The 27766-nt window shown below is 36.4% G+C and overlaps 3 protein-coding genes across 5 annotated transcripts; 1 reads left to right on the plus strand and 2 right to left on the minus strand.

The window, feature by feature from the left end:
• The first annotated feature begins 5313 nt into the window (after positions 1 to 5313).
• On the plus strand, positions 5314 to 6875 carry LOC120014468 (auxin-responsive protein IAA4-like). The gene is made up of 3 exons (XM_038866428.1): positions 5314 to 5728; positions 5841 to 6140; positions 6236 to 6875. Exons 1-3 carry the CDS (start codon positions 5526 to 5528, stop codon positions 6309 to 6311), a joined length of 579 nt encoding a protein of 192 aa, XP_038722356.1. The 5' UTR covers positions 5314 to 5525; the 3' UTR covers positions 6312 to 6875.
• Positions 6876 to 9596: 2721 nt separating this feature from the next.
• Positions 9597 to 14722, minus strand: LOC120014544 (rRNA-processing protein EFG1-like). 2 transcript variants are annotated; one of them, XM_038866523.1, is made up of 8 exons: positions 14535 to 14722; positions 13322 to 13442; positions 13091 to 13218; positions 12554 to 12692; positions 11240 to 11354; positions 10767 to 10830; positions 10341 to 10622; positions 9597 to 9925 (listed from the first exon to the last, which is right to left on the minus strand). In XM_038866523.1, the coding sequence occupies exons 1-8, from the start codon at positions 14670 to 14672 to the stop codon at positions 9920 to 9922; spliced, it is 993 nt and encodes a 330-aa protein (XP_038722451.1). In that variant the 5' UTR covers positions 14673 to 14722; the 3' UTR covers positions 9597 to 9919. The 2 variants fall into 2 exon arrangements, with proteins under 2 accessions (XP_038722451.1, XP_038722450.1); XM_038866522.1 differs by having other exon boundaries at positions 10341 to 10628.
• Positions 14723 to 16037: 1315 nt separating this feature from the next.
• On the minus strand, positions 16038 to 27177 carry LOC120015543 (putative ion channel POLLUX-like 2). 2 transcript variants are annotated; one of them, XM_038868014.1, is made up of 24 exons: positions 26978 to 27172; positions 26672 to 26748; positions 25444 to 25562; positions 25055 to 25341; positions 24064 to 24135; positions 23875 to 23950; positions 23668 to 23766; positions 23427 to 23581; positions 23223 to 23327; positions 22932 to 23018; positions 21343 to 21427; positions 21099 to 21246; positions 20428 to 20504; positions 20257 to 20337; positions 18907 to 19092; positions 18722 to 18835; positions 17911 to 18003; positions 17681 to 17807; positions 17543 to 17619; positions 17380 to 17427; positions 17227 to 17296; positions 17059 to 17132; positions 16341 to 16451; positions 16038 to 16267 (listed from the first exon to the last, which is right to left on the minus strand). In XM_038868014.1, exons 1-24 carry the CDS (start codon positions 27052 to 27054, stop codon positions 16166 to 16168), a joined length of 2547 nt encoding a protein of 848 aa, XP_038723942.1. In that variant the 5' UTR covers positions 27055 to 27172; the 3' UTR covers positions 16038 to 16165. The 2 variants fall into 2 exon arrangements, 1 of the variants encoding a protein (XP_038723942.1); XR_005471786.1 differs by lacking the exon at positions 16038 to 16267 and having other exon boundaries at positions 16384 to 16451; positions 17240 to 17296; positions 26978 to 27177.
• Between the last annotated feature and the right edge of the window lie 589 nt (positions 27178 to 27766).

Below are 27766 nucleotides of genomic sequence, written 5' to 3' on the forward strand. Positions count from 1 at the left end.
GCTGCGGAATAAATATGTACCTCCAGCCATTGTTGTTGAAGTCTATTATAAGAAATTATCTAGAGTAAAGGGCAGGAGCAATAAACTCCCTTTCTGCTCCTTTTAATATCTCAATTCTCAAGTATCTTCTGGTTTATACCCTTGACAGAATAATTGACCAGATGGTGGTCACAGACCTTTACGTTAGACTAGGACTCTGGAAATTCAAAAATAACCCTTTTACTTCCTATTATCAAAGAAGCTTACTTGTAAGGCTGATTTAGCGGCTCTGCAATTCTTTAGAGTCTACGATTCATATCTAATGATAGAGAAAAAATCAAACAAATTTTAAAAATTGAAAAAGAAAAATATGATGTAATGTGTCATATCTCCCAAACCATTTGATTCAAATTATATACTTCATAATTTTAAATGAATTGCGGATCTTCAGATTCCGTAAGTATCCACTACTCAACCCCAATTGAAATTTTAGCGACTTAATCACAACAGTTTTCACTAATCGTTACATTAATTTGATGTGATGAGTGGCCACTCTAAGTCTTTAATAAGAAACTGGCTAACAAAAAGATGCATCAACATTTTCTTCATCTTAGTGATTATTACTTAAAGCGGGTCCCAAATCTCTCTTATGATGTTCTAGCTGGGCAATTTCCATAGGGCCGGGTCCGTCCCGCACGTTTCGCAGATCGCCATTGCAGTCAAGCCACGTAAGGTCCTGTAAATCTCGCAGATGTCGTATCATGGATTGGCAGAGAGCCAACTATTTTCAGCCAATCAGAGCTGGCCTTGCCTTCCCTCACTCCTGCTGCTCACAAATATTGCCGCTCCGCGGCTCCCGTGTGAGCAAGACAAGGGACCCACAGACCTCAAACACGCTTGAGTCTTTACGTCAAAAACTCAGTCCACTACCGGACGCGTAGACCTTTTTTGGCCTTTGAATTTTATTTTTAAAAATAAATGCCTTTGAAGTTTGAATATCTATAATATGTGGTTTATGTAGACTTACATAAGATATTTACAAACTATTCATAATCAAAATGTGAAATCCGTCTATATATGAATTATTCTTTTCCTTCTAACTAAGTTTTACATTTTGTTCGATCACGTCGGATCACACGCAATAAGTAATTAATGACCGGGCTCCAAAGAAATAGATCGTGAACAATGTTATGAGTTAAAAAAAGTACCACATCGGTTAAGACTTGAGTTAATAAATGAAGCCTATCTCCTACTACTAACAAGACCTTTTTATAGTCTAGTGAGTTGGATTTTGACCCATAGTAGTTGGGTTTGTTTATTGAGTTAGGTTTCGGCCTGTAGTAGTTGCACTAAGAAGGACCAAAGTTTTGCGAGCCCAATGTATCTATAAAAATCAAACAACCCAAAGCGAAAAATATTATTGTTAGCATGTATGGGGGGTTGCGGATTTCTGTTATGGTATGGGAGCAATTCGGTTTTATTTGATGTAACCTCTATTCCACTTGTTGGATTGACATTACACAACTCACAAGTGCAAAGGAGTGTTATTAGTTAAAAAGTATCACATCCCAACCAATGGGTTAATAAGCCAAGTCCACCCCTTATAACTAACAATGTCTTTTTTTGGCCTAGTGAGTTAGGTTTTGACCCATAGTAGATGGATTTACTCAGTGAGTTGGGTTTCGGCCTGTAGTAGCTGGGCTAAGGAGGAATAAAGTCGTGTGAATTTGATGTATTTACGGGAACTAGACAACCAAAGGAAGCCAATATTATTGGATGTATGGGAGTGTGGATGTCTGTTAAACAATATTTACAAATTATTCCAAATTGAGTTCTTAGTAGAAGCCTTTTGTGGAGAAAAATAAGAAAGGCCAAGGTGTCACTTATTGATTAGCATGCACCGGAGCTAACATCATCAATGCATACACCTTGTGTGGTGCTGGTGCAACAGCATGCTAAAAACAAATAACTAGGGGCTCATCATGTTTAAACCAAAAACAAACACACACTAGGGTTTGCTCCATATATATATATATATATATGCATGATTGAATAAGATAATATCGTAGCTGGTGGTGGAGGCTGCGCACAAGGCAGCCAAACCTGGTGGACCCTAATAATTTGTGCAAAGAGTAGTCCAACCTATCATGAATAAGAGTTGCCCACGGATTTTAATGCATTGAAAAAGTTGGGTGTGCTTCCTTTATATATGTATATATGTGTAATGCGTTGGACTGTTTTGGACCACAATGTACTCAGCAAAAGGTGTGTTTGTCATTTTGTCTACTTTGATATGCACTCTTACAAGCAAGAAATTCTTTCTCCCCCTCCCTCTCCCTCTCTCTTGATCTTTAGGACTTCACTTTAATTAGCTGTATGTGTCATTCTTGGACACATTAACCCTAGCACTGAACCACGCTTGTGCATAATGTCGGAATATATATATATACACACACACACACACAGATATATTACATCGATTGATCAACGTTATTTTGGTATCGTTGATTAGTAGTATCTTTGCTAGACAAAAAGTATAAGATTAGGTGGCCTAAAAAAAGTTATAAACACCGACTTTCTTAAAAGGCCAAAGTCCAAGGGATCGAAACCTTGTTGGCCAATTCGATCAAGCGTACGTGGCAGTGTTTGTATTCGCGTGTGTGTATATATATAAATATATTTAATTATACAGTTTTTGTGAAAGAAAATTAAGGTCAATTTTGTTAAATACGCAATTTCCGTGTTGGTTCACAATGAGAATCGAACAAGCAGAGCTTCCATAGAATGAAAAAAAAGAGAAGCTATTTAATGTAGGAAACCCTAGCTTGCACCAGATTTGGATCTGTCTATCCAATTTGGGTCGTCATCCCCATCAAAGCTTTTAAGATATTGATTAGAATCATCATACAATAACAAACACAAATTGCTTTCTCAAAATCCAGTCAAAAAGCCACTAATTAATGCAGTTTTGGCATTTTCGTTGTGTATTAAGATATTGACTGGCAACAAAACCATGCATTTAAATGCTTGATGTGTCTATATATATATATATATATATAGAGAGAGAGAGAGAGAGAGAGAGAGATACTAACTAAAATCTAAACAAAATGAATCACATAAATTGAGAATTCTTGTGCACCACAAGTGTGGAACTGCCGATGCCAACCAAGCCATATATTTTCAACTGATTGGTATGCTGGGATATAACATATATATATGGGTGTGTGTATAGATATATATATAAAACACAATGTCCAACCTGGACAAAGACGTGAGTGAATCGATCTAGATAGGATCAAATTGTATTAAAGCGATAGAAAATGACTTAATTCTGATTCATTTGTTGGGCATTGTAGATTTGTACAGCTTGTGTCTTGGAGGAACCAGTGAAGCTTAGGCATGCGTGAACAGCTAGCTTTTGATTGGTCTTTCATTCTCATGGCCATGCATGCACAGCACCACATAAATAATGTAGCCAACTCTGTGGGTTTAATCGATGTTGCTATCACTCATCTGCTCTATTTATTGAGAGCAAAAACAAAATACTAGTCCAACCTCATCTCCTCAAAACTTCAACTTTGAATATTCTCTCTCACTTTAATAATAAATAATAATAATAATGTAATAACAAAATTAAACTTTTTAATGCACACGGATGCATGCAGGACCTTGATGTTGATGGTGATACACCGAGCTTTTATCTCAAAAATTTGGGTCGGTTACATGAGTCTATGAGAACATCATTGACAATTTGATGGTGATACATTGTGTTATATAAATGGAGAGTATCCTATGCTATTGCCTATTTGTGTGGACATACAAATGGTATATATAGGAATACCAAAATGATATGTGTCGATAATTGTATATAATCTAGGTGGCATGCTAACTCTAAATGGTTCCCGCACTTTTTCCCTTGTCACCTAGTTATGGACACATTATGGATGCATAAATTATGGACATGTAGTACTTCCGATAGGAATATTGGAACGTCCCATAACATCGGATGCAATATATATTCAAATAACACTTTGGTACTCATGTTGGAGCTTGATAATGTCTTTTAAATTAATGAAGCAATTAAATTGTCAACAATGCTAGGGATCCAGTGATAATGATTCCGGCAGTGTGTGACATTTATTCATTGGATGTGATGATATCATAGCAAAGAGTTCATTGAAAATCACATCCAATAAATGACTATCACACACTATTGGGATATTTTTGAGATGATTATCAATGAGATCTTCATCATTTTAAGTTGGCCTAGTGGTTAAAAGAATGCAAGTCATGCTGTCCTAGCTACCACCATATGTCCAATTTATCACTTCGTTATTCAATTTTTTTTAAAGAATGATAAATATGCAAGATTTTGAATCCAATCTATCTTTGTTTCCTTGGAAAAAAAATCAATTTTATAGGGAAATTGACATAATAAATCTGAGTTGTTTTGAACCCTATGTAACAATTCACATAACATTTCTTTTCTTCATAACCATTTTTTTTAGAAGAAAATTTTCATTAAACAGCAAGAACTACACAATCCGAGGTTGGTCCCTCAAGATCAAGGAGCCAATATCCGACGGATAATTCACCAGTCAAACAGACCAGCCAACACCATGCCTAGCCACTCAGAATAAGACATTCATTTTACTCTCAAATCTATGTGCCATTAAAATAGTCATTGATTACAAACACACATGTAGGGTCCACTTAACATTCAACACTTCAAATTAATTGGGGGTTTCAAGCATTATTCGATCAACAATACTAGGGATCCTAGTAATAATCATCCCAGAAGTGTGTGGCATGCATTTATTGGGTGTGGTGACATCATAGCAAGGGGTCTACTGAAAATCACATTCAATGAATGCATGCCACACACAGTTGGGATGATTCTGGGATAGTTATTACTGTGATCTTTATCATTTTTGTTATTCGATACATTTTGTTGATGGGAGTTCCATTGAATTTTTTTTTTGTTGAAGTTGTAGGTCGTTGGAGGCTTCACAATTCCTCGAAAATCTACAATTCGTATTTAATGATGGAAAAAAATTTATGATAAGTTTTAAAATTGAGAAACAAAAATATAATGTGACGTGAGATTTCTCAAATTATTGAATTGAATTTGAAACGTAAATTTTACAATTTTAAATAAATTACGTAGTCCTCAAATACCGTATATGGGCCCAGCCGTGTCTGAAGAACGAACAACCGTGTGGAGCCCAACTCACATGGGCATGCCTTTCCCAAAACGCATCTTGCCGCCCCTGCTACCGACAAGCTGACCTTGTTCAGTACATAATTCATGCATTCACAGAATTAATGGTAACCCCAAAAATACCTTCTCTCTCTTCACGACTCTCTTAATTCCCCCGCCCCCTCATTTTCTTCATATCTATAAAACTCCTTCACATCTCTCAAGTGTTCGGAGATTTATTTGTGAAATATTTATTGAAGCTCGAGGAAGGAAGGAAGCAGGAAGGGTTTTTTTTTTTTTTGTGTGTGTGTACGTGTTTGTGTGATCAAAGATTGTTCTTGGAGAAATGGAAGGTGGTGGGGTGGTGTTTGAGAATTATTTGAATCTCAAGGCGACTGAACTTCGATTGGGGTTGCCGGGGACCGAACAGAGCGAGGAAGAAGTACCTTCTAATGCGAAAACCAACAAGCGGGTGTTGCCAGAGGGGTGTGAGCAAAAAGGCACAACTGGTGTTCGACGTAATGACTCAGAGATCGCCTCTCCTGCTAAGTAAGTCGATGATATTGATGTTCTTGTTTGCGCTGAATCTTTTACCTGGAATTTGTGTTTAAATGTCGATAAAAAAAAGGCAAAAGACTAATTTGTTGACTACTATGTGCAGAACGCAAATAGTGGGGTGGCCGCCAATCAGGTCATATAGGAAGAACAGCCTCCAAGCAAAGAAGGAGGATGAGGCATCTGGGATTTATGTGAAAGTTAGTGTGGATGGAGCTCCATATCTTAGAAAGATTGATTTGAAGCTTTACGAGGGGTACCCAGAGCTTCTAAAGGCCTTAGAGAACATGTTCAAGCTCACCATTGGTGACTACTCGGAGAGGGAAGGCTACAAGGGATCAGAATATGCTCCAACTTATGAAGACAAAGATGGTGACTGGATGCTTGTTGGGGATGTTCCTTGGGGGTAGGTTCTTTAATCCTCTCTCCCCACTATAGAATGATTAATCGTTTGTCTATTGACCTGTACTTATCAAGTCTTTTACTTTGTTTTTGTTGTAGAATGTTCACATCTTCTTGCAAGAGATTGAGAATCATGAAAGGATCAGAAGCCAGAGGCCTTGGATGTGGAGTATGAGTAAGCCCCACAAGGCCACAATGGACTGTCAGCCACATCTAGGTAAAAAGTAAACAACTTCAGTGTAAAGCTTCCGCAGTGAGCAGAGTCGGGGACAGACATGATGTATGCCTATCTTACCTCCATAATATGTGGAGAGAATGCTTATAGAAATTGAACATGTGACCTATAGGTTGCACCACTGTAACTCTACCACTAGAATCCATGCCAGCCACATCCAGAAGAGAAAATCATTCGGCTTGGGTTCTCGTCTTCTCGAAAAAGGCGTTTGGGCCAGTCTCCTCTCAACCATAGCTTTCTCTCTTCTTTGGGAAATTTCATCCAACAGAGAAAAATAGAAGAAATTCCAAGAGATGTTCCTCTTTCTTTTACTACAATTTGGCAGTGAAAATGTCCCAGATGTTCTATCATCGACATGTCTTGTTTTCTCATGATATTCAAACCAAAACTGCCTCGCAATGGTTACTGTTTACTTGTGTAAATGGAGAGAATAAGTTAATGTTACATAAAGTTCTGGTTATATATGTTTAATACAAAGAGAAATTGAGAAAGTATACATGCTTAGTATTTGTGCAAGATTCTTTTGATATTTTAGCTGTGATTGTGTACCTAGTTTCTGAGATCTTCTGTCTAGATTGTTGAGGGATTTATGATGCTTTCTCTTACTTATATCCGGATCTTATTGGACCCCAAGTCTGCACAACACAATCTAACATCATATATTTTGACTTATAATGAGGAATGATTTACAATGATTCATTGCAATCATTGAGCTTATGATGGATGATTATTGGCAACTAAATGAGATGGTTTCCTTGAACGGTGAAGTTGGTTTGGCGGTGAATTTTTCTGGTTGGTAGACAAATTTGACTCGTCAAATTAGAAAAACTAATTAGGTCTTCCAAATAAAATATATGTTTGGAAATACCAATGACTCTCTTGCCCAAACTTGACTATTGTTGTAAGATAATGTTCGTTTTCCCACGTCCAAATCCAAACACCATCCATCACAAGGCTTCCAAGACTCGAGAGTGTGTGCTCGAGCAAAAACATCATTGACGAAAGTTTGCAATTGATTAGGGCTTGAAATAAATAGAAAGAAAATCATAGTTGCAGCAAACTTTTGCGAGAGATTGAAAAAGAGGCCGGGAAATAGGGGTGAAGCTATGTATATGTGAGGGTGCAGCTGACTCCCCTTAAAAATTTTTAATTAGTGTTAAGTACATGGTAATTGTAAAAAAGACCCCCCTAAATTTTCAATTTAGACCCTCCTTTTGTAAAAATTATGCTTAAATGGTTGAAACAAGAATACATGTGACAATTATTACTTATCATATTTTATAAACTTTTAATTTTAATTGTTATTTTTCATACTTTCGAAGGTATAATTAATAGATAATTTCAAAAAAAAATTCTCCACCCTAACATGAAATCTAGTGTCCACCCCGACGACGCCCCTCCTAATATGTCATGGCTTCGCCCCTACCGAGAAATAGAGTGAGCAATCTTTTGTAACCATCTTGTAAACTATTCATAAGATGGTAGTGTTCTGGAAATATTATCATTGCTGGACGTAGGATCTCATATCGAGTTTGAACCAGGTAAATTCTGTGTTATTCTTCTTCCCTACTTCTGTTTGTTCGTGCTGCAGCTTTCTTTGGTGTTCGTGTGATCGCTGAATTGTTTTCTTCGGATACATCAAATCGGTGTTTGCTTGGTGTTTTCTCCAAGATAGCCATACTTTAGGATGATAAAAGTCTTCAAGAATAAATTTCTGCTATTGCTAAATAAAGGATACGTATCTTCATTACCACTTTCATTTGTCTTGTAAAGCAGTAAAGTACATCGGAAAATGGTAAGGAAAGTAAAAAAGGCTTGTCGCGCATGGTGAAAACAAGAGAAATCAAGGAGATCCTCTCTCTATATATATATGATACCTAGTTAGACATTGGATCAAGACATTATACTGAAATTTCATACCTAACAATCAATCATGGATGGATGGTTCTGAGCGAAACACGGAATTTAGCATCAACAAAAATGAGAAAATATCCACTAATCTTCGTAAGCCCAATAATGTTAGAGATTCTGGTGATAATCATTCCAAAAACATCTGAGTAGTGTGTGACACTCATTTTGTTGAAATATTTTTGGGATGATTATCACTGAGATCTTATCATTTTTTTGGTAAGCCATGTCACGCGCAGATGTGACGTACTATAACCAATAGTATAGTAATATTTTATAAGTTGTTGGTATCAATTCATGAGTAGTTAAAAATAATTTCAAATTTGATTTATAGTTCATACCAACCACCCATGATTTGGCCTCATATCTATGAATTATCGTAATTCTATTGGTTCTACTACAACGCATCAGGACATGACAAATCACTAAATATTTTCTCCAACAAAAATTGTGAAGAAAAGCCCAATTCAATACACAAAAGCCGTTAATTTAGCGCAACTTAAATTTAAAATAGGATAGAATTTGTCCATATTAAAGTGTGCTACCGCCCACAGAGTGTATGAAATAATATTTGGGAATTTATATATACATTGTCTTTGTCTTAGATGATATACATATATTTTCTTTTGGCAAAGTCTGATCAGATCAGATCAGTTTGGTTGATGCTCCACGACATAAAGCAAACATATTAAATTTATATTATTATTGTTTTCCTCTCTCAAGTCTAAAAAAGTAAAAGGGTATATCCCAACACAAGATCTGACATGATTCCTGGGAGTGATTGTGAGTTTGATGCACTTGCCACTTGTAGTTGTTGTCGGTACCACGTTTTGATCCAATTGTGGAAAATCTGAAACTCTTACACCACCTGTTGTTGTAAAAGATTACACAACACAACAATTCGTTGGAAAAGGATTGATTATTGCCATATTTTCTTTTATCGGTCGTGTTTCTTTTTTTTTTTTAATGTAAGTGTACATGACACTGTTGATGGCATGACTAACTTCTATCGAGTCCCTTTCAAGAACTATAAATCTTCTTGTCCACCACATTTCATAGCAGCTTTTGTGGCCAAAGCCTCTCCTCCCACGGCTATTGAATCTATTGGGAGTGAAATAAGCCCTGGCTACAACTCCCACTGCCCAAAAGGAGGAGCATAAACGACGTCGAAGTTGATTATGATCCTCTCTGGTGGTTGAGGAACCCATGTACTACTCGATCTGCAAATCATACTGGCTTCTGCTAATGATACTGGTTGATATCTTCCATGTAGTAGAAAGAAAAATCAACTTTGAAGACGCTACAATACGCAAAATATAAAGTCTGTAGGTCTCACAAAATATATATAGAGAGTATGTAGATCTCAAAGAAAAACAAAGGTGAAAAAAAGGGGTCAGGTGTTGATGCTACTCAGATAGAATCAAATATACATTCAAGTGAAAACGAATTACCAAATAAATCCGACACTACGGAGAAAGTCCCGAATGTTTTAACCGGAATTAATGAGATTTAACCAGAATTAACAAGACGGGGAAATTTTAACGGTCTAAACAGATGCATAAGAAATTCTCATACATAACTTATGCTGATCTGATTGGTTTGATGATGACAACAAGATGTCTCCACAAACTTCATTCAATTCATCCCTGCAAACAGATGGGGGGTTTGGTTATGTATAGCAGATAACTGAAAATAAGTAGGAATGATATGAAGATAACAATCAGAGGTTGCATGTGACAACCTTCCCTGATCTTTATAATTTTTGTAGAAAGATATAGCTATTATGGACGGAGAACACTTTCTGAACACATTAAATAATACAATAACGAAACTTGTCGAAAAACCAAAGGTCCCATGGAAGATAACAATGATTGAATGCATTGCTGCAAAATAATTGGATGACTATGGAAGTGACAATTTGTGCCAAAACTACTTGAGTTACCAAAAGATAGTGAGGTCAACTAAAACAAACAGTATGAGGTCAAGGCTCAAGTATGTTCTAAGAAACCGTATTTAGACAAACGTAAGAACATAAACATTAAAAAACTACAACATTCTAACCTGTTGTTTCTTCTTCTTTGGCCTCCTCTTCCTTCGTGGTTTGTGGGCATCAGAGTTGGAACTTAGATTACTACTGTGACTTGTCCTTGAACCTGAAGAACCACCTGCTCTAAAGGAAGACCCGGATCTGCTATTTGAAGCATTGCCAGATCTAGAAACTTGTGCCCTACGTATTGAGGAATTTTTGCTCGATGATGGCCCAAACCTTGATTGAGGACGTGCTGAATTTGCGAAGGAATTGGAAGATGACCGAGGAGGAGGCATTAGAGATCTAGCAGAAATCTGCCTCTATAAAGACAATTTAAAGTGAGTGAAGGAAAACTTGTGGGTAAGAACGCTTAACAGCTGTAAAAGTTCTCTTAATAAAGATGGCTGCAAATTTCGCTCTTAGAACAATATAATATGTAAATTAGACATATATCTCACCTGATTTCGTTCATCACTTGACATGCCAGAAGCTGCTTTGCCAGAAGTACTAGAAGCCTGTTCCCTATGAAACAAATAATCCAATTTCAAATACACATTTATCACAAAAAGAAAAGGTTCATAAATTTTGAATTTACTCTGGCATTATATAAATAAGATCAAAGAGGAGGCATGGTCCATGACTATTTGCCAGGTAAAGAGCTTGCAGCAATGAATTCAGAGAAGGAAACTCCCGATTCTATCAATTAAAGTACCAAACACATCACATACTCACTTTTAAATGAACTTATAAATGCTCAGACGATACTGCAGCTTACTCCATTAAGAATATAAGAGCAAACTAAGAAGGAAATGCAAATGCAAATGACAACGACAACGCAGTCCTCAGATCAAGACTAATGAGTAATGAACCACAACTATCAAATAAGAAATATAGTTCCTGAAACTTTCATCTTCCTTAAAACAATATTTACCTTGTACTCTTGTCAGTCCACTCATCATCTGCATCTGCTTCATCACTTGAGCTTCCTGTTACAAAGAAATCATCCTCACTCAAATCAAGAAGCCCATCATCCTCACTCCCTGTCTCTGTCGGGGATTCCAGAAAAACAGCAGATATATCAAGGATAAGTTAGTGGGAAGACTAGAGTACAAGACAATGATGCAGAGTCCATCAACCTAAATCCACAGTTTAAATCAATAATTGCTTTCTTTCAATGCATCTTTACCTATTAAGCTAGGCAATTCATAATTACCCCATAAATAATTCTCTCTTTTTGTTCACCAAAATTTTTATGTGAAGGATCGAAAAGTTTTTACTCAAAGTTTCACTTCTACACATCTATTTCATGTTATTTCAATATTCATAAAAAATGCGGCCTTTACTCAAATAGGATTTTGGTATTTGTAACATCAAAAGAAATTTTTTTATAAAAAATCATTATTCAGAGAAAATTAATCAGAATGAGCCACAAACTTATAAATCTCACAGGGAAATTCACAGTACAAGTTCTACCGATTACCATCAACCAAATTCCCCTAGTTCAGATAAAAGAAAGAGTGGTTCCAAATATACCGAAACCAACTAAATCCCTACACTCTAACTGCCCCAAAAGGGCCAAAACCCTCAACATCAATATGCCATCCCTCTTTGTTCTTAGGTATTCCTTATGAATGTAAAACAGAGACTTCTGGCATTAGGGTACAGGAAAATATTATATTATGAACTGAAGCTATGAGTAGCAGAGATATTTTCAAATTAACTTTTGATAAGCATGACAAAGGGGGAGTCAAGATCAAAATAATTTCTTAAAAAAATCGTAATTCAGAGAAAATAATCAGAATCAGCACAAACTTATAAACCTCACAGGGAAATTCACAGTACAAGTTCTACTGATTACAATCAACCAAATTCCCCTAGTTCAGATAAAAGAAAGTGTGTTTCCAAACATACTGAAACCAACTAGATCCTTACACTCTAATTGCACAAAACCCTCAACATCAATATGCCATCCCTCTTCTTTCTTAACTATTCTGTAGGAATGTAAAACAGAGACTTAGTTTAGGCCCATGTCAGCTGTCCAAAGGCAAAACTAGTGTCTGTTCACGTCATTTACAGATTTTGGGACCAGATTTTGTGATGGACTTATTGACACCATTGCACACTCCATATCTGCACCAGGAGATGACAGCAAGTGCATCCACTAATAAAGTAAAATAAGTTTATTTATAAAGTATAACAAGGCAAAATTCTGTAAAGAAATAAAGCAAGGAGAAGAATAGAATACCTTCCAAATCCTTCCCACTGGCTGCAGCACCAATTAAATTAGCTTTTATCTGCTTGCGTATTCTGTTTCTCCTGTCAACTATGTCCAAGTCATCACCTCCAGTAAATAAAGATACATATTTCTCAGTCTTCGGGAAAAACTGCAATTTAAAGGACACATTAACTTTCAGAGACACCCATTTATCATAAAGAAATGTTATCACAAAGACACAGAAGCAAGCTGAGAATGAGACAAAGCCAAGCTGAGCTAGTGCGCTCACAGTAAATCCCATTTCCAATAGCATATTGCTCTTCTTTTGTTTTTCCAAGCACAGCATTATTTTCATGGCAGCTATCAGAATAACTATCAATATTTGTGACTTTCCTAGAACAGGGTGCAAGGACCCATAACTCTTATAACAGCTGAAAATGCCTAGTTAATGTACAGTTGAAAATGTCTAGTTAATGTCAAAGTTGTTTGTGGCACATGGCAACCATTGAGAAATTGAAAAAAAAAAATACAAAAAAAAAATGAAGAGCTTGATGAACGGTAGCTCACCCTGACATATTCAAGATCTTCTTTCAATTTAGAGAGTTGATCAGCAAGCTCTGCATCTTGTGCCTGGCCAGAAGAAGTGCGTTGTAGTTTCTCCAAACGTCTTATTCTTCTTTCTATTTTTCTTCTCTCTATAATTCATAATGAGCCAGCACACTCAGGTCTAACAAAATTTACATTTGACATCATAAGAAAGTTCCAAGAGCTAAACACGTTGGTAAGAAATGTTTTTACCATGAAACTTAATCCTTAGATCTCGTCGGAATATTTTTCCCAGATTAGAGTGGATCTCATGCTGTTTCTTGATTCCTTCTAACTTTTTTTCTTGCACCTCTCTAACTTCAGGTGGAAGATCCTTGAAGAGATAACAACGAGTCAGAATTTATAGGGCGAGACAATGGACTATATATAGCACATTAAAATATTAAATCGAGCAGCTTAGCCAATCACGTTTCATTTGATACCTGAATTCAGTAAGCCCTTTAAACATATAAATAATGAATTAGAGCGTTGGAAGTAATATGAGATGTCACCACAAAGACATGTAGGGAGAGATGGGGAGAGAGAATCAAGGGACGCTCTTCTGAGGCTAGACCTCATAGACATGGAAAAGCAAGAATTATGACTCGCAATCAAGAGTTGATGGCGTCAACATCACCTTGCAAAGTTTTTGCACTCCTTGTCTCACGAACTCCACAAATTATGATATTTTTTTAAAGATGAAACTACTTTTATCGATGACGGGTAGACACAAAGAATGTCTCCCTATGCCTATACAAAAAAATGTTTTCCTGGAATCAATTTTATTGATCAAGTGAATATATGGAGAAGATGTCCCCTATGCAGACATAAAAATCTCCTCCTGTAGAGTACCTAAAATCCAAAGTGTCTATCATGTTGAATAACATATTATTCCATTTAAAAAAAGATCAGATCGAACAAGAAGCATTCATTAGCCTCTCTATAGTCAGATTGCCAATTACAACGAGAATGTAACCATTTATCCTTTATAAGCTTAGATTAAATTTTAAATTTTACTAATGCTACAGCCACAAATGTATGTTTGAACAAGCGCAAGAGAAAAAAAGGAAAAACTATGAATCCAACAGTTCCGCTGTCATGTTGTTGTGATCATTATTACTGCAAGAATCAGTCCTACTAATTCATTCCATACACTGATTGTTTTCATGTTTCTCAGTCCCTCAATGTTGCCTCACAGGTATTCTCCTTCTACAGCGTCATAAACTTCCTCTACTTTTAAACAATTTCACAGTAGTGAACATGTATGTATTTAATTTTCAGAAAAAAACTACTACAAAATACAAATCAACCGTCAACGGCACCTAGAACAGGTAGACTACGTGAGACTCTGCCTCCTCGAAACAAGTTCATCCAAAATTGAATCAAATAGAACATAAACCCACGGAGAGGGGAGGGACTCTAATACCTTCCGGAGCAACCGCTGGATGGAACGAATCTGATTCTTGAAGGAGACAGACTTCGATTTCTTCTCGACTCCTCCTCGCCGTCCCAGTGGTTTCTTGCGCTCCGCCACCCGCCGCTTTCCGTACCCGCCGTGAGCCATGGTTTCTTCTGCCTTCTAAAAAATTTCAATCTACAAATTATTTGATAAATTGCGACGGCAAAAATGTCTTTATTGTTTCTTTGTCTTTTACTATTCTATTAAAGCTTCGCTGTGGGGTCCTCTGACTCGCTGGTGAACGCCTACGTAAGTCCGATGGCGATGGATGTGAATCCATAAATAATGCGCTAGGATGGGTGAGACTTTAATTGTTGGTTCAATTTTCTCTTAAAAATTATTTTAAGTCATGATTTAATTAGAGTTTAATTTAGGATATGGTTTAATTAGAGTTTAATTTATAACTTAATTTTTAGTATTTAGGATTTATAATTTAAGATTTAGAGTTTAAAATTTAATATTTCAAATTTTTTCTCAAAATTTATTATATTATAATATTATAAACATTAAAATAATTAATCACGTAATTTAATTCATGATTTAATATAATTTTGTGAGAAATTGACGTTGGAGTTGGAGCCCCCATCCTGTATGTGCAACGTTTCTATCTTTTTAGCCCGCACCTTAGTTGACCTTTCCTTTTTGTACCTGATTGGCTTGAATTAATTATTAAAAAAATCAAATTTTAATTTAAAAAACAAGTCATTTGGGTTTTAAACTTTTAGTTCTTTGAAATAATTTTAATTAAACTTCTTTTTCTAATTTAACATCCACCAATTTTATTTAACTACGTAGAGTAACTTAGATAGTTGTCAATGAATTTATTTAGCTGATCACTATTAAATTTATTTATGTATTTCATTGTTGACTAATGCTTGATACCCCAAAAATTAACCTTCAAAAGACCCACATTTAATGTGAAGTGTTGGACGTAAAGTTGACTCTATATGTGTATTTTTAATCAATGATTATTTTAATGCCATATAGATTTGAGGAACTTTTGGGGATCTTTAGTATTGTCTCATTTTCAGATTATACAGTTCGATTATGCACAGTAGGACAAAAAGATAAATGAAATAGAAGCAATTTCGTATCTTTCACATTGTACATATCTCCAAGCCACATGCATCTCCCTTCCAACGTGGTTTGAAAACTAGCCAGCACCCAACAGATTTAGCTATTAGCACCATGTGCTACTTAAATGCCCCAGAAAATTTACCTGCCTGATAATGGAAAATTCTCAGGCGACACATCCCACACTTTATTTAAAGTGAGTGATTCATCTGACACCATTCATTTGGTGTAAGTGCGACCCTCCACACGTGATGAGGCCCACACGTGAATGTGGGATCCCGCACTTGAGGAGCCCTCGTTGATGATTATCCCAAATTTTACAGTTTGGCTACTTGTGTTTTCCTACTCTACAATTTCAAACTACTCATTTCTATGACAATCCTGAAACTAGTCAACTTGGATAGATTTTGGCTAATGGACTTGTGAGACAGTTTCTAAAATATTACAAAATATCATCAATCAAACCCCAGAAACAATTAAAACAATGGGGGCAAAATTGATGAAATAGATGATACTGTACAAATTTAAAGTACGATGGGTTGCTCTCCTTCAAGTTCAGATATAACAATTAACGAGTCTGTCAATCGAAGGGAGAGAGGTTCGGATTTTGGAACTGGGTTAATAACCTGTAATAATATAGCAAGTATCAATTAGACATTTTCAGCAAAGCTCTTCAGAGCCAAATCTAAAGTTTTATACCTTCTTGTTGTCTTTCACATAACCTATGGCAACTTCTCGCCGTAAATACGCTCTTTCAGCAAGCTCGGAGAAAGACGGATTCTCCCCTTCTATCATATAAAGGCTAATGTCCTGTAAGAAGAAACAACAGGTAAAATGTAGATAATGGGGTACTTTCTAGCTATACTAATACTGTCCAAGATCAACTGTTGCCAGTACCAATTTGAGACTCTTTTTCTAGTTTGAACTACTCTGTAAAAGTCATTCTATTACTTTCAGATGATTGCAACACAAAATGTAAAAATTATATGGGATGGTTCAAGGAAAACAACCAACCCAAGGTGCGTGATTTTTCAATTGTATAGCAAGGATTTTCCCCAAGGTTGCCTTATCAGGAAAATAGGTGAACTGCCATCACGTAATCTATTTGTTGGAATAAATTCCAAGGTTGTCTTCTCGCTGTGGTCATCAAATCTTTTAAATTTACTTCTCAGCCCCTTTTGATGAAGGAAAATCCCTTCTGCCAAATACATTACCTAAAACTTGTATAGGAATTGTAACAGCATCCAATGTTCAGTAGCATGACCAAATAAGATTTTTGCTAATGAGAATCAAGATCGGATTGACCTTTAAGCTACCCCGTCATTAGTCCTCCAGTGGCAAAATACAGAAGTATCTTAAGGACCAGTCAGCCATTTAGGATAATTAAAAATTCAGGGGGATAAAAATAAGAAGTTACCTTTACATATATTTCATCACCCTCTGCATTCAGAATGTCTTTCCACACTTCATTCAATTCGCTGTTTTCTACCACTGTAATATTCAAAAATTATGACTCTCTAATCTCTATATACAAGCACAGCAATAATTAAGACACTGGGTAGCAGTGAGAGTAGAAAAAATAAACCTTGAGCTGTTACCAGGCTCATTACTTCTTCTGCTGCTATGTAAGTCAAGGATGGTTTGATTCTTGTTATCTGCAAGGAGTACAAAACTTCAATAAAGAAAAACAAATCATGAATCTTGATGTAACAAATAAGTTGGCTGAAGTATATAGTACTTGTTTGCCCAATTTTGAATCAACAATCTCTGCAACTAGATTTTGCACCTGAAAAGCATTCTTCATTTTAGTTTAATTTTGAAAGTACTGAATTCTAAACACATTCATAATCAGAAATGAGATTTGGCAATGGGCCCACCTATTCTACGAGAACCAGACTCACCTTCACTCCAAGTGTGCTGCAGATATTTTCAGCGAGAAGAAGAGAATAAGCAGATTGCTTGTCTGCCCTGGATGGATCTGGAAAGTGATTTGTTAATACAAAATAACCTTCAACAACTAAAAAATCACAAAATGCTACCTCCAAGAAGCCATTCTCGATCAGATACAACAGCAATTGATAAGGGAATATTCCCTCCTTTATTGAAGGAATTTTGCATATTCACAATGGTTTCCTTTAAGGCATCATAGTTCATGGGGTTTCCAATCTGCATGATGTGGGAAGAACTTACACAGTTAAACTCAGATGGAAAACAGAGAAAAATTTCCAGGGGAGTAAAAAAGCATGCTCTGGACAGAGTGAGAGAGTACCCTGTGGAAAACCGTAATGTTTTTAAGTTTGCCTTTTCCAGCAACATATCTTGACCTGTTCCTCTCATCTAACGGTACATCTGATAATATTTCCTGCATGTATGTGGAGTCCAATGTTAAAAAAAGTGTCCATAAAAGCGTGAAAGTTATGAAAAATCAAATCTAGAGTTTCAAAATTCAATCTGATATCAGTTAGTCACCAGTAAACCCATATCGATACCTAATGATTTCAGCAAGAAAGCATCAGATTGGTGGTAACGTGCATCTAACGCCAAAACATTTAATAGCAAAGCTACAGGCTAATAGTTGATGTTTCTAAATAGACTAAATAGCAAAGAAGCAATTTTCATCTCAACAAGGCATGCATGCTAACTTGCTAACAGTCAAACTGCTGATGAAATCTTTTGCAAATTATCGTGGAAGCACATTGGTTGAGCTACAAGCTTTGGCTGACAATTCAAGTACTCTTCGGATGACATCCAATGAGCAGGTGACTAAACTAAATATCTCTTAAAGGTATGACTTCTCTCTAAGCTCTTTTTTTTTTTTTTTGCTCAAGTCTTTTACTTTTTGGCCTTTGTTTCTGAGTTTGTTACTGAATAAAAGAAGTAAAGAACCATATACTGGATTACTGACCACTACATGACCAAAAAAAAATCTTCAGCACACATCTATGTGGAAAGTGGAGACATACGTAGTCTAATTTAGTACACCTCGATTGTGATAAGGTGACAAATTTCTATGATTCTAACTCTATCAATTCATAACATAGAGTAGAGGCTGTGTGAAGGTATCAATAGAAAGAACATACAATTACACTGCCAGGTCCAAGATAATTATCATACTCTTCAATCATTTCTACCATGTCTGGTCGCCACCCAAGCAGAAGAATGCATTCTGTTGGTCCTTGACTCCAGTCTGATGCCTGTAATGAACAGGATAATAATGGAGACTTGAATTACCAAAAGCACATTGTTATATCTGCAAAGATTGTACCTTTGACCCCGCTTTGGAGGGGCGTCTAACGATATTTTCAAGTCGTGTTTTTCTCAAATCTGCATCAAGATTCGTATCGCCATGGTTTTCTGGAACTTCCAGGTTAGAAATAGTACTTCCTTCGGCAGCATTAGAGTATGGAATCAGTGGGTTTCTTTTCCCATGAACAGGTCCAATGAACAATACCTATATGATGACAGCAGTTCACTCAGAAAGAGCATATGTAAGATTAGGGAAGAAAGACTATGAATCAACAAGTAGAGTAGAAATTGGAATTCAAGTGTTTTATAAAGTTGAATCCATTGAACTGAAGAGAAGATGACTCATTCAACAGTGGGTTTATGAGAAGAATAGGAAAGAATTTATGAGAGTTAATGAAGAGGCAGTTTATCGTTTGCTCCCCAGATTTACAAAGTAGACCAACAAATTAGTTTCCACTGTGGGTCTCTATCTTCCGACAGAATATTCTTTCCTCTATTTCTGTCGTCTTTTCATCTAAACAAGAGGAATTATCGAATTCTTCGAGAACCCTCCCCCACCTGCACTTCTAAACCAGAACACTATTCAAGCACTCAACATCCACCTAAACAGGCACCAGATACCGCTTCACTGCAAGAATCAGCTGCATCATTTGAGAGATGTTGACTAGTGCTGCTTGACCATTCTAAGTCACGTCTCGCACCACTAACCATTTACAGCATACATTCTTATTACAATACTTTTCATAACAAGTTCTCTCCTTCATCTTCCTTTGGGGTCAAGACAAGAAGTTACAAATTTCTTACAGTGAACACTCATCGGGAGCATTTGATCAGACAATTTAAAAATTAAAAGCAAAACACATAATAAAATAACTAAATAAGTACTTATAGAGGAGCACTACAGGTCAACCTATCCAAAATGTTGTCTAATTGAGCAATAAAAGCTGGTACATAAAGAAACCAGTTCAGTGTGATTTTTTCCAATATGTTTTATAACCGTACTACTCGTGGTATCTCATATCACAATAGGCAGAGAAAGAAACCAGTTAAATTTATCATTTTCAATATATTGCACGACTATCCATATGCTCTCTTCTTTTTTATTTTCCATGTATTTGTGTGCATTGTGCATGGAATGGGATTGGAAACACTGAAATTTCTCCAATGCTTTTTTTAAGTTGTGTAGAGAATAACATGCATTATCCAAATGGAAAACTAGACACATTTCCAGGGTGTCTCATCATTTCTATTCAGCACACTTATGGTCTTACTGAACGTCATTTTATCATTTTTATGGAGCTGGCCTTTTTCTCTATTTCAAACAATAAAAGAAAACACTAAGTACATGAATAAGTTTATATGTGCATACTTTGTCATTTTGCTCCAGCACTTCGTTGTCATTTGGATGAAAATAAATCTTCCCATTTCGATAAAGGCCACAAACAACTATCTGCCATGGTAACCATTTCGAGTAAGATATCAAAATCACCAGACTGCATGAATTCCAACAAGCAGAAATTACATTGGACAGTTGTATCACCTTTTGAAACCCACGTCTTAGCTGCTTATACCTCATTCCTTCTAGCTTAGGAAAACTTGAAAGGTTAAATACGTTTTCTGCAACGAGTAAACAGAATAACGATTAGTCTTCTCGTATATAATAAAAGAAATCATTAAAAAATGCAGCACTGATACTGATCCTGACGGATTTAACCAGCAGGCTATCATCTCTTTACTACGAATTGGTTTCATTAACCAAGAAATCCAATATCAAAAAAGAAATCCAAGTTCAAAGCATGGTAAAATTTGAGAGGAGTTGGACGTCTAGTTATTTGAAACAGTTACACCAAACAAAATAATAGAAGCAGAATTCAACATAATAGAAGCAGAATTGGCTGCAAATGGAACACTGAAGTCGGCCTTTTCTTCCTGATGAGTAAAACTTAAACAGTATTAAGATGATATAGATGGAACTCTATTTTTGTTTCAGCCCTACTGTGGGAATGTGAGAGACAGATCCTGGAAATGACAATGGAATCTCAAGACCAGTTCCTTAGTTAGTTTGGCATGGATGTGAAAGAGATTGTTGGAGATTCCTTTTCACTATTAAAAACTGAGTCTCAAGCAGGATTTACATGGAAGAAAGATTTCATTTATCACCCAGGAGCAAGCAACCTAAGAACAATATTCAACAGAAAATTCACATATTACTTCGATAATTAAGCAGGTGTCTGTATATCTTTATAAGCCCCTTCTGCCGAGAGCATTGAGCAAATAACTTGGATGCACCGTTTTCCAGAGGTGCTACATTCAGTCCTGAAATTGACTTTAAGAGCTCACAAGTTTTGGAGTTTGAAACCTGCATTTTTAAGGATAAAAAAAAAATCAAATTCACTTTATGCATAGTAAGAATTATGAACCGTTTGAACCATGCAAGAGTAACAGTCTAACATACCTCAACAATGGTAGGGACTAATTCCATCTTTGAAATAGGTTGAAGAGCCAGGACAGATAGAAATGCATCGGTATCAACTTCATACCTGATCGATTGTAGATTTGAAACAAACATACCTCTCTTCAGAAGTAGTTAAAAAACAACAGAAATATAATGCACCAGAGTAAAAATTTCTAATTCACAATTGTTGTAAATCAGAAGTCCTCAGAGCCAACATCCCTTTGGCCTTACCATAATTTTCGTAGATTATTCTGGGCATAAACTAATACTATAACCATCACCACCATTCATCTCTCAAATGGCTGTTAACAGCCAACTTCGCAATAGTTACATATATTGTATCCTATGTTTTCTTATCTGCCACATCATATCTTAACATTTCTGGATGCATAAAATCAAAAGGAATGACTTGATTAACAAGCCCGCAATGGTCAAACTGTATTGTAAAGGAAACCATATGAGAGCGAGAAATTGCATAAGGACAGACCTTAAAACTTTTATAGACTTCCATAGTCTTAAAAAGACTTGGGCAGCCAAATCTGAAGTAATGAGTATTTGATTAAATTATGCCATAGTGAAGATAACGTAAATTTTTAAATCATTGATCAATGCCAAAAACAAAAACATATGGTAAAAGAGCTAGCATAAAAAATGTATGGTAAAAAAGTAAAAGCATCAAATACTTCTGAAATAAAAACATGTTATCATCAGTGTTGAGCATTTTTCTTTAATTTTAAAACCTTTTGCTTCATTAAGGGTGAGAATGGCAACAACTAACATCTCATTTAAAAATGAACCAAATGACACCCACTACTCTGATAAATTAATCTCAACATGTCTTTTGCTTCTAAAAGTAACTTCACAACTATCACCAGGAAGAGAAAGTTTCACTACATCTTGGGACGAGCATTCACCACTCCTAGTAGACAATCAATCATCATCATAATCATAATCAAAACTTTATTTTCACACAAATTCGCAAAAGAATTAATCACCATTTGTTCCAATATAAAGCTACCTTCCCATCCATTCTATAGGTGCCATGTCTGGTTTTAATTACTCCCACCTATGTCTTCTTTGGCTCCATGTCCTACTTGAATTTTCTTATCTTTTGGCACCAAAGCACCAGCATCTCTACATCATACATGTTGAAACCATCGTTTACACTGTTTACATCATTTTCTTTGATAACAGCCTTATACTGAGTGTCACCTACGATACCTAGACTCAGGTACGGGTGTCGGGTATGGGTACATATCTGTGTGTCCGTTTCTTCAAATTGAAAGCTTCCATAGAGGGAGGCAAGGTAGAGTGAAGACTTCGGGTATCATACCAATACCCATGTCATGCATACCCGACACCAGTACGGCAAAGTAAAGTGAAGAGTCCGGGTATCATAGATTGTCACTAGCAATTTTACTGCTCCTCTGGTAAACTTTGAATTCAAAGCCATCTCATAGTACTCAGCAACAAAATAGCTTGGAGATACCCCCAAGACTTTAAGATTATTGACAATAAAAGGTAAAACTGATCAACAGGAAAAAAAAAATAAGATTCAGGTTTTTCTTGCAAGTTGATCAAGCACTTACCGGTCCCCCTTTGTTGGAAGTATAATTATGGAACGTGCCTTATTGGCTGCAGCTCTTTCAAATGATTTTGTCAAGCTAAGACTGCAGCTGCATGAGTGAAAGCACAAAATGTATGAAGTGGAAGCAAATCTAAGGGTTTATTGGGTTTAATAATGAGAATGTGTTAATGAACGAAAGAGATTTTAGTATGCGTATTATATCTACAATTTGAAAACAGGAAACTTTTCTGATGTATTAACAAATGTAAAGGTTTGTTGAACAACATCTCTCTCTCAAACACATACAACTTACCTCTTCGTAAGGACATCAATATGGTTTAAATCTTTAGAGATATTTTCAGCTAGTTTGTCCATCTGCTTCCTTGGAAGGTCAGACATAAGAAGAATTCTCTGCCTCCTATAAACACATGCACGTGTAAATTGAAATCACATACAGAAGATATTTCCATATCCAATGCTGAAATGCCAAACATATGGCAGTATGAAAACCAATTACCTAGCTGTAGCAGTGCCTAAGCGGACAGAAAACTCATGATATTTGTTCAACTGTTTCAGTATGAAAGGCAGATGACTGTTTATTCCACAGATAATAATATGGTCAGTCTCCAGAACTTGCATTTGAGCCCCGTCCCTGAGCTTTTGCATATTATTCTGTCCACACAAGAGTCTTATGGATGCCAATTTCAAATAAGTGAGCTTTAGTATGTAAATAAGTAGCATTTCTTTCAAAAGCCTACCCTGAACTGCTCTGTCATTGTGCTCAATAGTCTAGTGTAGAACAGTATTCCCCATATAGCAAGAATAAAGCCAATAACACGCTCAATTCGTGTTCTTTGCTGCAGATCAACATATGTATATGGTAGGCATTATAATCCTGTTTTTGAAAGAGAATACAAACCAAGCAAAGAAAAGAAAAGTGAGAAAATTTAAAGAAATCGTCACACTTTTAGATGAGTGGATGATGAACAAAGACATGCCCAAGCTTCCCAGAGGCAGTCCTCCAGAGACTGAGTATCACCCCTGCATCCAGATTAGCAAACAAGAATGAGCCTATCCTGCATCAAGAATAAATTGAGGGGACAAAAAACCAATTACCAATAGACCATTGAAATATAAGAAAAATTGCAAGTTACCTGAACTTGAAGAACAGAAAACCCCCTATGACAACAAAAGAGAAGCATGACACAAGGAGCACTACAAAAAACCTAGAAACAAAATAAACAAATGAATCAGTAAATGAAGGCTTACTTTAATAGGGCTTTCAATTTCAGAAAGAAAGTCATGAAGCACTCGCTAAATGTGAAAGCTGCATATGGAAACAAATGTGAATATTTTTCCAGGTTTATAGGCATAATTTAGCTATAAGTAATCCTATCATTAAGGCTGACTTATTGAAATCAATCAGATTCACACAATGGCATAGATATCCGATATCAATATGTAGATCATTCCTCATTAAAATTTGTTTAGGGAAGAGTATAAAGTTTCCTTGCGCTCCCACTAGCAGTTGGTCCAAACACAGCCCCTAGCGAAGGCAGCCATGACATGCGGTGGTTAGCAGCACATGCTCCTCGAAAACCGCCATGGGCGAGCCTCGTCGACGGGGAGCCATTTCCGATGAAGGAGACGCGAACATTGCCCTGGTTCGAGTCCTAAGGAATAGGCTTCCACTAGGAAAAGAGCTCCTTGTTTCCACTTTTCTAAGCCTAATTCATATGCAAACAAATTGAAACTAAAGCCAAAATGCTAATTCCTTTCTAGAAAGTCTTATCACAATTCAAAATGAGGAGAGTTAATAAAAACTAGTGAAAGCCACAAGAATCACTAGAAAATCTTCAAAGCACATTAAAATAATAACAGGAACCTTTTAAACTTAATTACACATCTTTGTTGAAGGAAAAACAATATAATGTTTTTATGCTTTAAACTATAACTACATTGTATTGATGATAATCATGATATGATGTCATTCTGACAACGTTTATTCTTGACTTGAAAGAAGTAAAAGCTAATATGAAAAATAATGAAATGGCACTGGTTCACTGGCAAACCAAAAAGCATTTGATAAATAGATGAACTAAGAGCTCAAGATCAAGAAAGCAGAAAATAAGATACTTCACTTACGTGGCAACATTTCTTTCGAGTTGGATGTTAAATAAATATAATAACCGTGCAAGGCTCCATCTAATATCTTGAATTGAAGGCAAGGAAATATCCAAATTTAGAGGCACGGGTTTATTCAAGGAATTAGATATACAAGCAAAAGATGAGCTTGAAGCCCCAAAACTCTTGACTACACTAGGAAGCAAATCTTGGACCATCCTTGCCAATGAATTTACGAAACTTAGCCGCATCAATTTGAGTAGAAAGGGTAATGACACGGATCCAATCGCAAGGTTATATAGGTGAAGCTGCCAATAAAACAATTAACATTAATACACTCTCAACTGACGATAACAGATTGTTTTTTTTTTTTTCTTTATCAGCAGTTACTTCTTCAAGTTAATGCTCACCTGGCAACTACTGAATTGGTTCAATTTACAGAATTTGGCAGTCAAATCATTTGAAACATCCATACATGCACTATAATCCATCTTACTACCCACCCTTTGAGAATTGGCCTCCCATTTCCCTGCAGGAACAGCAAAAATAAAAGTTATCATATACGACAAGAATTTAACTATAGTAACTGTGGGGCAAAATTTGGTATTGAGCCCAAATCCAGCCCAACGGCCCCCGGTTCAAGCAATTATCAGCCTAAAAGCTCACGGGTCAAAGGGGAGTACAAGATCCAATTACGCCGCCATGGCCCAATGCCTACATCTTCGTCCAAGGCACACTTGAACCAGTTAAAATGGATCCAAGGTACCATAGAACCCAAAAGATTAACAGGCTCATAAGCCTCATTGAACTCTGCAAGCTCAAAGGTTTGGCCAAGCACCAAGTCCACTACCTCAAGCCAGCACTTCATTCTCTAGCTGAAAGGGAGCCGGGACCCAACTAGTCCCTGACATGGTTTGCAACAGCCGACCTCGAGCCACAATACTCACCTTGCCTTTGACACAGCTTACATCACCCAACGGGACCTCAAGCATCTATAAATAGGAGGACCCTCACTTTGAGGGGAGGGGACCCACTTTGATAAGCATCTACTCTAAATGCTCTATCTCTTGCTCTCTGTTGATCTCTTAACATCTCCTTGCTAACTTTACCGTGGATGGTTCATTGGCCGTCACCACCCCATGTCAAGTGAGCTTGCGACTGCCGTTCTCTCTCTACTCTTTACAGGTTGCTGGTGGCCCCCAACGACACATCATCAATCGTAGATCCGACCATATCCAGCAACCATGGGCCTAGTAAAATGTAATGCAAGAGTGACCTTGGCGCACTTAACTCAGCAACAAACATACCGCTTAAGTCCATAATTCATTGAAGGCTAAATACCTAGCCCGTCACTGTACGAATTAAGTTCAGATATCTGTTGAACACTTGCAGTTACGTATTGTCAGCTTGGAGGAAAAAAGGCAACGGTGCACGCAGAAGCCAGAATGCAAACAAACTAGAAGTAAATCAAATCAACTGGTAGTGAATACAGCCCAATATAGCAAGACAAAGAGAACCTCCAATTTTTATTAAATTGGAATTCAATTTGAAAGAGAGTTTATACATTGAAGCTAGGATCAGCAAAAAGAACATATTCCTTGACATTTAATCTCTTGGTTTAAAGTTAATAAAGCTGACCTCCATTGTGTACCCTGAATTTACTTGCACGAAAATCCGAAGACCTTTTCCACCAAAAGCCACATGGCATCAGATTCCTGAAAAGTTAAATTTCAAGATGAAGTTCTTGCAATTCCAGCTATGGAGTGCATTAAACTCAAATCACTCAACCAACTTTTAACAAACATATAATAGCTTCCATAAACGCATTCAGTAAATTAATGCTCTCACTTTGTCTGATTGAATCTGAATAAATGTTTAAGAAGAAGTAGAATAAGAAGCGATGAAGAAGTCCAACGGAAACTGATCCGGAGAAACACCATATACCTCTTCGTCGTATTGAGCCTGTAAACTGGAGCTGGTAGAAGACATGGCTGCGAGCCCTGCAACTGAATCAGTAGCATCTCGTCTTAAAGAAGAGACTGTTCAAACTTCAATTTCTAACAGTATAGTTTTGATTTTGTGGGGGAAAAGTGGAAAACGGCGAGAAAAAAAAAAGGGTTGGGGTTGGGTTTGGGGCCGGGGCAGATTTTTATGGGTTTCTGTGGATTTCCATCTTTCCAAGATAACTGTTCACTGCCAAAGGCAAAAGGGAAATATTGGAGCGATTCTTTTTATGGATTTCTAAGCACGTGCACCCACAATATGCGCACATGTCCTACGAGCCATTTGAGAAAAAAAATCATAAATGTGTGGTATTAGTATAATGAATACAATGATATATTTTTTATTTGAAACAAAAATTGAATTCGCAAGATTGAGCATGACAATGATCGTTTTATATCGTTCGATATAAACTCAAAACATTCGATGTTTCCATCCGTCATTACTTTGATTTTTTTTCAAAAGTATATATATTGTTGATTCCTTTATGCTAAATATTGCACAATATGGGCACATGTCCTATGTTCGGTTTGAAAAAAAACACATAAATGTATTGTATTAGTATAATGAATCCAATGATATATTCTTCATTTGAAACAAAAATATAATTCACGCGATTGAGCAAGACAATTGTCCAACGATATATTTCTTATTTGAAACAAAAATCAAATTCGCACGATTGAGCATGAAAATTGTCGTTCTACATCGTTGGATATAAACCAAAACATTCGA

Source organism: Tripterygium wilfordii, chromosome 14 (genome assembly GCF_013401445.1).
Source record: "Tripterygium wilfordii isolate XIE 37 chromosome 14, ASM1340144v1, whole genome shotgun sequence".
NCBI lineage: Eukaryota > Viridiplantae > Streptophyta > Magnoliopsida > Celastrales > Celastraceae > Tripterygium > Tripterygium wilfordii.